This window comes from Lissotriton helveticus, chromosome 8 (assembly GCF_964261635.1).
Source record: "Lissotriton helveticus chromosome 8, aLisHel1.1, whole genome shotgun sequence".
Taxonomy (NCBI): Eukaryota; Metazoa; Chordata; class Amphibia; order Caudata; family Salamandridae; genus Lissotriton; species Lissotriton helveticus.
The window spans coordinates 1136658261-1136670692 of NC_136069.1; the positions used below are offsets into that span (position 1 = coordinate 1136658261).

At 43.7% G+C, this 12432-nt stretch overlaps 1 protein-coding gene across 1 annotated transcript in view; it reads right to left on the reverse strand.

Moving 5' to 3' along the window:
- Positions 1-12432, reverse strand: part of LOC144773862 (sodium/hydrogen exchanger 4-like) — a 513028-nt gene that overhangs the window by 292083 nt on the left and 208513 nt on the right. Inside the window, exon 5 of the mRNA XM_078658947.1 lies at positions 6776-6978. Coding sequence (XP_078515073.1) covers positions 6776-6978 — 203 coding nt within the window. The remainder of the gene's footprint in view (positions 1-6775; positions 6979-12432) is intronic.

Below are 12432 nucleotides of genomic sequence, written 5' to 3' on the forward strand. Positions count from 1 at the left end.
AACAACCTCCACTGCTGCAAGGGCGGATGCGGTGGTCTTTCTGGAGGGTCGTTGGAAGTTCAGATAGGGGTTGATGTATGCTGGTCCTTGCCTGCCCAGGACTTTGCAGGTGTGCTTCAGGATCTCAAATTTACATCTTGTGTGTACCTGGAGCCAGCGGAGTTTCTTCAGGTGCAGGGTGATGTGGGTAACAGAATGAGTCTGTTTGCTGAGTTATGGATCGACTGAAGGTGTGAAGTGATTTTGGTGCAGAGAGCATTGTCATAGTCCAGGTGGCTGGTTATGAGGGTTTGTTGAAGGTATGTCTGGTGAATAGAGGGAGCCATTTGAAGATCTTACAAAGCATGCAGGGGGTGAGGAAGCAGGCAGAGTAGACTGCATTGATCTGGCTTGTCAAAGACAGTTTTCTCTCCAGGATGAGTGTGAGGTTCCAGGCTTGGTCAGGGGAGGGGTGCCTGATCATCGGGCCACCAGAAGTAGTCCCATGGTGAGGTGGTGCTCCCAAAGGTTAGAACTTCTGTCTTGTCTGTGTTGAGTTTGAGAAAGTTGTCTTGCATCCAGTTGGTGACGCCGGTCATGTAGAGGTTTGCCTTGATAGTGGAGGGGAATTCGGAGAGTGAGAGGACGAGCTGGGTGTTTGTTGATGCAGTTGTGGCACAATTTTATAGCTGAGCCAAGGAGCGTGGCCGTGGCGATGTGGATTTGGGGAGATTAAAAATCATTTTTTAAGTTCTGGCCATGATGTTATCCAGGTTAGTCAGGTCTCTCACTCTCAAATATTCACTCTAATAAGCTATGGTGGGCAGCAGCTTTGCTTGAACTATTCAGAGGAGTGGTGCAAGAGTTGGGCCAGACAGTTTCTTTATTAAACTTTCAATGGTTATTGCCAATATGTTGCATTTTCTTCGCGTAGCCTCTTTCTGGAGGACAAATGTCTGATCTTTGTCAATAAAGATTCCAAGTTATTTGTATTCATCTACTGAATTGAGCTGCTCCCTGCCCAAGTGCCGGCTTGGAGAAATTCTTATTCCGTTATTAATTGACATTGTTTTAGTTTTTGCTAGATTGATAGCCAGGCACTCACTTTATTTATTGCGTGCCTGCTGTATTAATAAACTTAGGGGCATATGTACAAGCCCCTATTTCCATGGGAACATCGCTTTTTGTGAAATTTCCATGGTGATAAGGGCTTCGCCTTATTTACAAGGCAGTGCAAGCCACTTAACGTGGCCCTTTCATGCTATGCTTAGCGTAAAAGGGGTGGGCAGTGAGTGCTGCGGTGGGAGTTCCACCTCAACACCTATTGATTTTGACCCTGCACCCTATTTACAAGGGCAGTGTAACTAGGAGGCAGCACTAAAATTAAGACCAGGGAAAACCTGGTCTTAAATTGGCGAAACAAGGAGAAATACTTTCTTTTTACATGTGTGTTGCCTTGTGCAGCATACATAAAAAAAGCAAAATCGCTTGGATTGTTTATGTGTAGGGAGGTGACCTTTCCTGCACATAAACAATCCTTTAAAACAATGATATTCTTTAACTTCCCTGTGTTCTGCATTAAGCAGCACACATAGAAGTGACAAAATGGCATTTCAGGACTGATTATGTGAAGGAAGGGAGACCTTCCTATGCAGACACCCTTGCACTATGGTGCAAGGGTGCCTGCATTGGCACTACACTGCTAAGTGTAGCACCAGACAGGGGGAAAGGCATTGCTGCACCAAATCCTTGTAAATATGGTATACCCTTGCATTTCTGAAGTGGCGGAGTGATGCATTAAGCCATGATGGCTATCACCTCTCTCCGCTACTTCTTTGCACATATGCCCCTTGGATTCTTGGCCAGTTCGAACGTGGTTCTGGTTTGAAGTGGGGCTGAGCCTTGCATTTATACAGTGTTAAGTTAGCATAAGCTTATTAGAAGTTTAAACGCCATTTTGCTCTTTGCTTTCTTTTGCACACGGCACACACGTTAGGCTAAGAGTTTTGCTTCACATGAGAATAACTTGTTTTTCCACATTGCTAGACTTGCCTCATAAGCATAGTCTGAACAGTGAGGCCTTCAAGGTTATCAACACTGTTGCTTTTGCTCGAACTGATCAGCGCACGTTCTAGACATAACACATATGCAGCTGCGGACAGCTCAGATACTGGCGCCCTCAATAATACACTGTGTAGGCATGATTGAACACTCTTGAAGAACATTCGTATGATGAGAGCTTGTGCTGAACTCGATGTGATTCACCCCTGCTAAACTCTGAGGTATGGGGTCAACTATGCAAGCCTAAGAGACCTTCTGTTGTTATAAAATAACCTACTAGCAAGGGAGGGTGAAATATAGGTATATATTTAACCTGTTTCCATTTAGCATTATAACATGCTTTCTCCCTTTGTATTTTATGGAATAGTAACTATGCTGACAATCTTATTTCTTATCATATGTCTGCTTGTATTAGCTAAGATGCTGCACCTGAGGGTAAGGCCTAACCCCCCCTCTTTGTAGACATTTGCCAGTATTCACAGTGGGGCAGCTCATTTACCAAAACAGTCTCCACTTGTTCTCTTTACTCTAGATATGGACTCAGAAATCAGTTGAGCCTTTTCTGACACACAATGATAGTTCCTCTCCGCACTACTTGATATTTCCAACTAAGGTATGACCGGATCTCAGAGTGAATAGCAGCGTGTTTGGCTCTGAGTGGTGATCAATATTATTATTTTTTAAGTATATTTTTATGTTGTTCTTTAGATTTGGATCAAACCGATTGAAATTTAGATTTCCGCAATCCGTAAACCCTACGATTTGTCTATGACCGTGCTGGTCACACGCTTACTTGCAAGACACAGCAGGTAACAGTCCTCACAGACAACCTCTATAGTCCTCAGTATGTTTTTAACGCTGTTCCCGGGCGGCTTGTCATTTCCCCGCTACGGTTATCTTAGGGACACTGTTGCCCTACATTAAGTAAAGTCTGACTCTGCTCTCCTTTTACCCTAGGAGGCTTGCCCATCCCCCCACCCCGTATGTCCTGAAGAAGACCCTATCTGTAAGGACCAACTATCCTACATCGAATCTTGGGTCGAAACGTAGACTGTTCCTCTACCTTTCTTCAACTCCTAGTACCAGCATGATATATACGGCTTTATAGGAGCTTGAACTTTTTGAATAAGCACCTGACAGTGCGGACATTGTATATGACCCTGTTGTGGATAGGGATCATTTTTGAACCTTTACATGAATTTCAATGTAATGTTGTTTCTATTAAATGTATAGTGAGTCACAAATTCTATGCTATCTTTACTACCTTCCTTTCCCTTCTCCTTCTCCCTATGGGCACAAAAACGTATGATAAAATGAGTGTGTACTCTGATATTTACAAATGAATTACGTGACTGTGACGATATGAATGCATAGTGAATAAAACAATGCATTTCCAGAACGCTTTTTGATTAACCTTTCTTTCTGAACCTTTTTTGATTTATATGTTGATTTCCCCTTTTTTCGTACTTACTCCATATAAGTGGGGGACCCCTCTGTTCATAACAAAGCACCTGAGATCACGGCGCTGAATTAAATATTTTAAGCTTGCTCGTGTCTCCCTTTACTCCCTGTTCTGGACTGGTATGAGAGTATAACGAAAGAGTGCTCATGTTTCCCACCTTACATGAGGTATCCTAAGTTGCATGTTCTGGGTTGTCTAATCATTGGTGACTTTGCTATAGGATGAAGAGCTAATGTGACACTGATGCTAGTCTGGTAGGGGATTTTGGGTACTAAGGTGAGTTTTGGCACACCGTAATTCAATGAAGTCCTGAGTCTCTGTGCACAGTTCTGTGACTGAGCAGACTCCCTACAACAGGTTAAATGTGTTCCTGATGACACTGGTCACTTTGGTGAATGAATGGACTCCAACAATCTTGAGTGGGTCCTTTCTTTTAATTATTTTGTCTTGATCCTCTTTTGTTAAACTCAGTTTGATAGCATCTCTTGTGCACTTTGTTCTAGAAATATATATAGACCAACAGCTGGTTTGATCGACCACGGATTATTCATATTGTTTTTGTGATTAATGGAATAGGGGTAGTTAATCCATGTTGAGTCTTAAAATTCCCTCAGACCCCTTATAGTGTTTTTTTTCAAAAACGTGATCCTTGCCAATATGCTCTAGGATGTCCGTCCCCTGTCATATATTTTTCAAAGTCAGATCATCCAGAGGTCAGCTGCTTCCTCTTGCTGTTCATACCTAGGCACAGATTGAAATACAGTAAAGAAAGGTTCTTGGGGTTACTTTAGCAAATCTTGTTTTTGCAGGTTTACTTATTTCCAGTCATTGTATTTGCCATTGTGAAGAGAGAGCAGAGCAGCATGCCATCATCGTGGCCGTAATGGATGTGCTGAGACAAGGTGCCGATAAGAACCAGGCCCAAGCCCTTGTCCTATTAGATCTGTCGGCCGCTTTTGACACGGTCGATCACGTCATCTTGATCGACCGTGTCAGAAACGCAGGCATTCAGGGCTTGGCTTTAACATGGATCAGTTCCTTTCTGCACCAGCGTTCTCAATCGGTTCATTTATCCACTTTCTCTGCCCCTTATTCCTCACTTTCCTGTGGTGTCCCTCAAGGCTCTGCTCTTTCGCCCCTCTAATTTAATCTCTATATGCAACCCCGTATAGCTTTTCTTCGTCACACCCCTGTCACCATCTTCAACTATGCGGATGATTTACAGTTAATTTTCCCCATCGACTCCTCCCCTTCCTCCCGTACCAACTTCCAATCCACAATGCTTGCCATCTCGGAGTGGATGCACTTCAGCCAGCTGAAGCTCAATCCCAGCAAGACAGAGTTGGTACTGACAGGAGGGTCTTCCAACCCCTGGAGCTCCAGCTTCTGGCCTCCTTCTCTCGGCCCCCCACCCTGTCCTGTTAATACGGTGAAGAGCCTCGGCGTTATCATTTCTAGTGATTTATCTATAAGGCCTCAAATCAACGCCATCACTTCTTCCTGCTTTTACCATCTGCGCAGGATCTGCAAAATTCGCAGGTTTCTTACCACCGAGGCTCTCATACTTGTCATCATGGCCCTTGTCACCTCCCGTATTGACTATGCCAACTCCCTGTACGTGGGGATCCCATCTTACCACCTTCATCGGCTTCAGCTGGTGCAAAACCAGGCGGCCAGATTGGTCTTTCAACAGCCTAAGCACCAACATGTCACGCCCCTGTTGAGGAGATTGCATTGGCTCCCAGTAGCCTCCCGATGCATTTTCAAACTGGGTTGCACTGTTTTCAAGTCACTCCTTGCCCTTGCGCCAGCTTTCACCTCACTCAGTCTTAAGCGCTACATTCCCTCAAAGAATCTCCGGTCTTCCACTCATAACCTCCTAGCCGTCCCCACGTTCAAACGAAAAAGCACGGAGGCTCTTGCTTCTCCTTTCTTACTCCCACAACTTGGAACTCCCTTCCCACTACTATCCGACTCTGTTCCAGTTACACTAGTTTCCGTAAACGACTCAAAACGCATCTTTTCCAGCTAGCTTACGAATAATCCTCGCTGTCTACCCTCTCTGCTTTTGTCTATGAGCGCCATGAAACCGACTGGTGACCGTGCGCGATAGAAATAATTGTAACATAACATAACATAACATAACATAACACCAAAGCAGCTCCTGAGATGTCACAGCTGGGTGACTGACCACATTCAGCATGCCCAGAAGCTCCGGTCATGATACACTAGGCTATTCCATGAACTGAGCCTTCAAGTGCCTGCTTCTCCTTTTGTCTCCCACCTTTACAAGGCACTGCAGGTCGAGGCCAGCATTCTAATCTGGCATTCAGGAGCACTAATCCCCATCAAAAGTCTCTGCTCACTTGAGCTCTCTGAAATACCTTGTCTCACTTATTTTAAGTTATTAGGAAAGCTGGGTCACAGTATTCCTGCTCATGAGAGGGCACAACTCCCTGCAGCCACTTTACATGATTGGATTAGTTTGTAAGTTTGTATGGACAGTTTCCTTCACTACCTGGGAATAATATAATGTTACAATTTAATCTGGGTTGCTACCCTTATTAGCCTTTCAGTGCATCTGTACCACATACATTTATTGTGGTTCAATTCAAAATTTCATTCATTGATTGTTGTCATTAATACCAAACGTTGAGTGACTTACTTCTTGCAACAGCATCACATGTGCTAAATAGTACTCCAACCTAAGAATTATGACAACTTGAGGTCTATGTTCTCCCCTTGGCAATAAAACTTAACCCTTCCACCCCACACCTATCCACAACATACTTCGACGGGGCATTGCGGAAGGTGTCCTAATGGCTAATCCAACCCCATCTGGAATCTCAGCCCACTTGCACCTTTGCATGCCCTGGCTTTGTCCCATCCCTAGAACCTATGACTTGAAGTATAGGGTAGGGCTGCCGGCTGAAATGATCTACTGAGTGAGGTTGCACCACTAGGTGGATATCTTGAGGTAGAAAAAACACATGGGAAAGTTTCTACTATGCCCAAAGTGAATTAGGGAAAGTTAGAAAACGTTGACCACCTTTATGAAGGCATGAAATCTAGATTACATCCATCTACATAAGCATAATGAAAAGTTATTTGCTATATAGGCATATTGCAGAGCTGCTGGTATCAGTCTTCAAACAGAGCTTGTTTATATGAATATAATATCTAGCAAGAATATTCCTTTAGACATTAAGTAACTAATAGTAGGTGAGTTGATCAACATTCATATGAATACTACAGACAATAGAATTGACTTACCTGAATGAACACTGTAAAATATATGATTACAATAGTGGAAGTGATGAACATGTTCTTTCTGGGAAAAAGAGATGCAGGAAGTAAAAATACAAGAGAAAAACTGCTGGCACCTCTTAAACCACTATACGCAATTATAAATTGGTCCTTTAGTGTGAAGGGGAATGTTCGAAAATAATTAATGATGGAAAATAGTAGAAAGACACCTGGGAGAAAAGAAAAAGCAGAATTACTAATGGAAAATGTTGTGTGATCAGGTATAATCAATTCTTCAATTGCAATATTTTATTTTTTCCATAATTCTGAATTTCAAAAACTATCTATTGCCACTTTTAGCAAAATGAGATTGAATATTCTCACATACGTGCGACACCCTAAATCAGCAAAACTATATATTAAGTGAGTATTCTCCCAAACAAATCATAATGCCCTTATTACATTTGTTCACATATGCTGAACAAATTGATGGATTTGGAGGATTTGTTTGAGGTATTGTTAAATTTTTTTACAAACAGTAGCACCAGATATCTAATAGACATCACTGGGTGCCCTTGGAAGCCTCCCTAATTAGGGATATTGCTGCAAAGACCGTGAGCAAAAATGGGAGAAAAATGATTAAATACCAGATGATAATACCTTTCCAAATTAATGGTCCAAAACAACTATCCAAAAACCTTGCATTGCCCTTCTCTCATCTGTTTTTCATGATTGCCCTCCACAATTATAGATCATTGTGGTGGCATGTAGTCATGAAGCACTGGTCCTTAGAAGAAAGCTCTTTTGGATTTCTGACCTGGGTGCTTTCTGAAATTGCCTCAGTGATGAAATAGAATTGATGATTCTCACTTCAAAATCATTGATTATGATACTACCTCACCACTTCATAGGAACTGGAAAAACAGGCATAAATTATAATGACTACTGACACCATGTCAGTGTGAGCCTTCTCTATATGCATTTAGTATACATCCGCTTAGTTCTAACAAAAGTGCTTAATCATATCTACCTCCAGTAACAGAACACATAGAATATATACAAGGTTTGAGGGGCATCCCTATAGCAAGCATACCTTAAGTGTGCACAAGATCAAATTTCTTTTGATATCTTCACTATTGATATGAACATTCACTAGTATGCAAGAGGTTCCTTAATTTCCCTTGTGAGGGAAAACTTTCTCCTTGAGCCATCTTGGTGCACTCCCACATTTAGACATGTGATAATAACTTGCTTTGTATAGGTATTCAAACCTCACATCGGATATTTCTAAGCACTGGAAATATCAAAAGTTTGTATCACTTAATTTATTGTTACTAAACTTACCCTACTCGAGAAGATGAATGCATGGGTTGACCGTGACAACATCAGGTCTTGTGGTCTTGAGCTCTGTTTCCCTGCCTGCATCATGCTCCCACCCAGAGGGAGGAGCAAAAACAGCTGCTCCCTCAGGCGGGAGCAATGCTGGCTTCCACACCATGCAGGGAGCCACTTGAGGCCGTCAGGCTCTGAGGCTTCCCCCGCATCCCCCAACGTGTATATGGCAGGCGCCTTGGGTGGGGACCGGGGCACTGATGTATTATAAGGACAGATCCGTGGTGATGGTGTCCCCGGAGCCAAAATAAGCGTGAGGATGGGGGGTATGAGGCTGCCCTACCCTTTAAAAAAAACACAGCCCTGGAGAATGGGATCCCCAGTGCCGTTTAACGCTCATGGAAGGGGGGTGCAGTGCCTCCCTCTCCTTATTAAACTGATCGGGTCCCAATGGAAGGGGTCCCCAGGACCAAACTCACCTTGGGAGGGGGCTTCACACCCTCCTTCCCTTATTAAATAGAATAGGCCCCAGAAGATAGGGTCCAGGGCTGTAAATGGCTCAGGGAGGGGACCACATGCTCATGTAAAAGCTATGTACGGTGTGGGGTTGGCATCCTGCTGGGAGTTTGGCCACATAGTCTGACTGCAGGCCAAGCCCTGTGACCACCCTCCCACTGCACATGGCCAAATTCTGTGCACAGTGTGTGGTTTGCTGCCTGTGGTGAGTTGGAAGCATGGCCTGGCTGCAACAAAGGCCCTTTGGCTAACCCCATGCCACGTATGACCAAAGGTTGTGCATGGCATGGGGTTGGCTGCCTCTGGGTTACTACCCACTGGGAGTTGGATGCAGAGCCTGGCTGCAAGCCAGGCTCTGTGGCCAACCCAGCACTGCATGTGACAAACATCTGTACATAGCTTGGGGTGGCCTTCCCCTGGCATTTGGCTACAGGTCTGGCTGCAAGCTTCTCAGGCCCAGGGACCTCATCTCCAAGTTCCACCCATTTGTTAAAAGGAGATGGGGCAGGGTGGTCCCATTCCTGAGCATTATTAGGCCTTGTGCCCCCCTAATTTAACTTACTACACTGGGATATGGAGTACCAATTGCCTTTTTAAGGTTTGGAGAGGAGGGCCGCATGCCCCCCCCAATAAATATATTGGGCCCTGGGGGATGGTGTTCCTAGGGCTGAAAACAACTTGTGGAAGGGTGACCTCTTCCCTTTAATAAATACATTGGGCACGGGTTTAAATGGCTCAGGGAGGGAGGGCACCCACACCCACCCCATCCCCTCAGATATATCCAGCTCTGGGGTTGAGATCCCTGGGGCCTAAATGGGCTAGAGAGGAAGGACCCACTGACGCCTCCTCCCCATATATATATATAAAGCCACCCTTTCTATTTGGGCCACAATCCCACGGGAATGTGGCACATTTTGATGACTTTGTTTTTTATTTTTACCCTGGGGTCCCTCTGGGTCCCTTTCCATGGGGCTTAGTGGCCCTAGCCGATTCCCTTGTATAATGATTTTTTATAAACTTCAGGACAGGTGAGTATGTCCCTGAGTCCTAAATGGCTGCCAGCAAAATTTTTCTCATGTTGCTGGCAGCCCCTCAGAGTGCTTGCTATCGCAGGAGTCTGACTCCCACAGGCATGAGATGGCCCAAAGGAAAAAATTGCAAATGCCCAATCAGAATGCTCTATTTTCATATTAACTCTTGAGAGCCTCTTGTGGACCCAACCATCCAGATACACAAATATGTTTAACACTTACTTTCACAAAAACTAGTGAACATATTTACACCAAATCAGAAAATCCACAATGTGCAGACCAACATCTAAACTCCTGCCAAATTTGGTGTGATTCTGTTCAGTAGTTTTTGTGGTAGAGCTTCTTAAAAATGTCAGTGTAAAGTACATAGGGAAATTTGCTTTTTTGTCCCCCTTTATTCTCAGGCGTTCTTGATGGATCATCCTGAAATTTTCCAGGAAGGAGCTAAGGTGAATTTGCTTCTTTTTTGGGAAAGTTTTGTGCAGATTCATCAAACGACGCCAACATTATTAGCAAAGCAAAAAAACCCTTGTCTATAGAAAAGCAATCTTAAGTATAACTATAACTACCCAGTGGCGACCGCCACTGTGTAATATATAATCATATAATTTAGTTTAGGTTTAGAGAGGGGGTGTAGGGGTATTGGGTGATAAGGGTATTTTTATGGCTTAGAGATGGGTAAGGGTTTAGGGTGGTAAGAGTATTTTTAGGGTTTAAGAGTGGGTAAGGGTATTGGGTGGTAAGGTTTCTATTTTGAGTTTAAAGTGGGCAAGGATATTGGGTGGTAAGGGTGTTTTTAGGGTTCAGGAGGGGGTACAGGTATAGGGTAGTAAGGGTATTTTTCAGGGGTTACGGGTGGGTACGGGCATGAGGTGATTAGGGTGATTATAGGGTGTAGGGGTTCATAAGAGTATTGATAGGTAAGAGTATTTTTAGGACTTATGGGTGGATAAGGGTATTGGGTGGTAGGGGTGTTTATAGGGTTTAGGGGCGGATAAGGGTAAGGGTAAGGGTATAGAGTTGCAAGGTTTTTTTGTGTTTAGGATGGGTAATAGCATAGGGCAGTAAGGGGATTTCTGGGGTTTAGGGGTGGGTAAGGGAATAGGGTAAGGGTGACTGTAAAGTTTAGGAATGGGTAGAAGTATAGGGTGGTAAGGGTATTTTTACGGTTATAGGGTGTGTAGGGGTTTAGGGTGATAAGGGTATTTTCAGGGTTTGGAGGTAGGTAAGGGTATTGGGCTAAGAGTGTTTTTAGCATTTAGGGGTGTGTAGGGGTATGGGGTGGTAAGGGTGATTTTAGGGTTTAGGCGTGGGTAAGGGTAGTATGCAAGGGTGTTTTTAGGGTTTCGAAATGTGTTAGGGTATATGATGGTAAGGGTATTTTTAGGGATTAGGCGTGTGTAAGGGAATAGGTTGGTATGGATAGGCCCCTCAAAAAGAAAATATCATATATATGTATTTACTTACATTTCGTTGTAAAGGGGTGCATGGTAAAGGCATATTCCTGGTAAAGGCATTGCGTAGTAACAGATACATGGTAAAGGCATACATTGTAATGTGATACAACCTTGACCACAAAACAGAGCAGCCCCTTTCATGTGTATTCATCATTTGCCATTCAAAGGCGGCTTCCTCCTTGCAGCTCACTTTCTTGTCTCAACCTCTTTGGCCTTTATGCCCGGGAAAGTTAACACCTCTTCCAACAGGAGGCCCATTGTTTTAATTTCTGAGACTTGTTCACACCCTCCCCCAGGAGGGCACAAGGATGTCTTGGGGCTGGCAATCATAAACGGCTGCTGAATATGTTTCTGCTATTTCCATTTACTTAAAAGTTACATTAAATTTGACATGAATATAAGATAGTGTTTAATGCAATGCTTCTTTTGATACCTTGAAGTAACACCTTTAGTAGTCCCATTCAGAAGTTAGCCAACGTTTAACCCTCTACTCGCCGATGGGGCTACTAGCCTTTCTACAGAAAAAAAAACAACTATTTTGGGTTCTTGCTGTTGTAACATGTAAAAACACATAATCCACTTTTTAATGTACAGCACCCTGTCTTAGGACTCGATAGCCCTGCCTTAGGGGTGATATATATTAAAAAGGAAGATCTGGATTTTGTCATTAATATTAAATGGCAAAGTCAAGTTAGCAGTTCAAAAGATGCTCTGCTAGTCAGCAATGGCAGGCTAGGAGTCACGTTTTGCTTTGTCATACTAGTGGTGGCTCAATAAGTGCTGCAGTCCATGAGGGACACTTTAACATGTAGGCACTGGGCATAGCTGGTACCATATACAGGTGACTCATAAGTCAGTTTCCTTATGCCAATTGCGGACAAACCCATCAGACATACATGTTTTAAGGGTCAGATCACTGGACCTGACACCTGTTTTTCAGGACTCGTTCACCTTCAGAGTCAAAATATCAGCTGCATCAGTCTAAACCTTTGAGGATGATCATGCAAAAAGAGGCATTCCTTACAATGAGGATACTCTAGGTCGACTCTATTCAGCACAAAGTGCAATGCAAATACTGTTTTACCCCTCTTCACCAATACATGCAGGTTCATTAGGATGTCTTGGGGAAACCCCCCATGTCTCACAGACAGCCTGTGTCAGCCTAGCATATACTGGGAATTGGCAGGTTGAACACCAAGATATTCCCTGGCTTTGAAGGTGTCTCCATTATAGAGGTCACCTATGAACTGACAACCACTCTCTCTTTCCATGTACATCACTCGTCTTTTGGCACAAATTTTATAAAAATGATTGGCCCCACAGTTCCGACTCTGCAGCAAGCAGCACA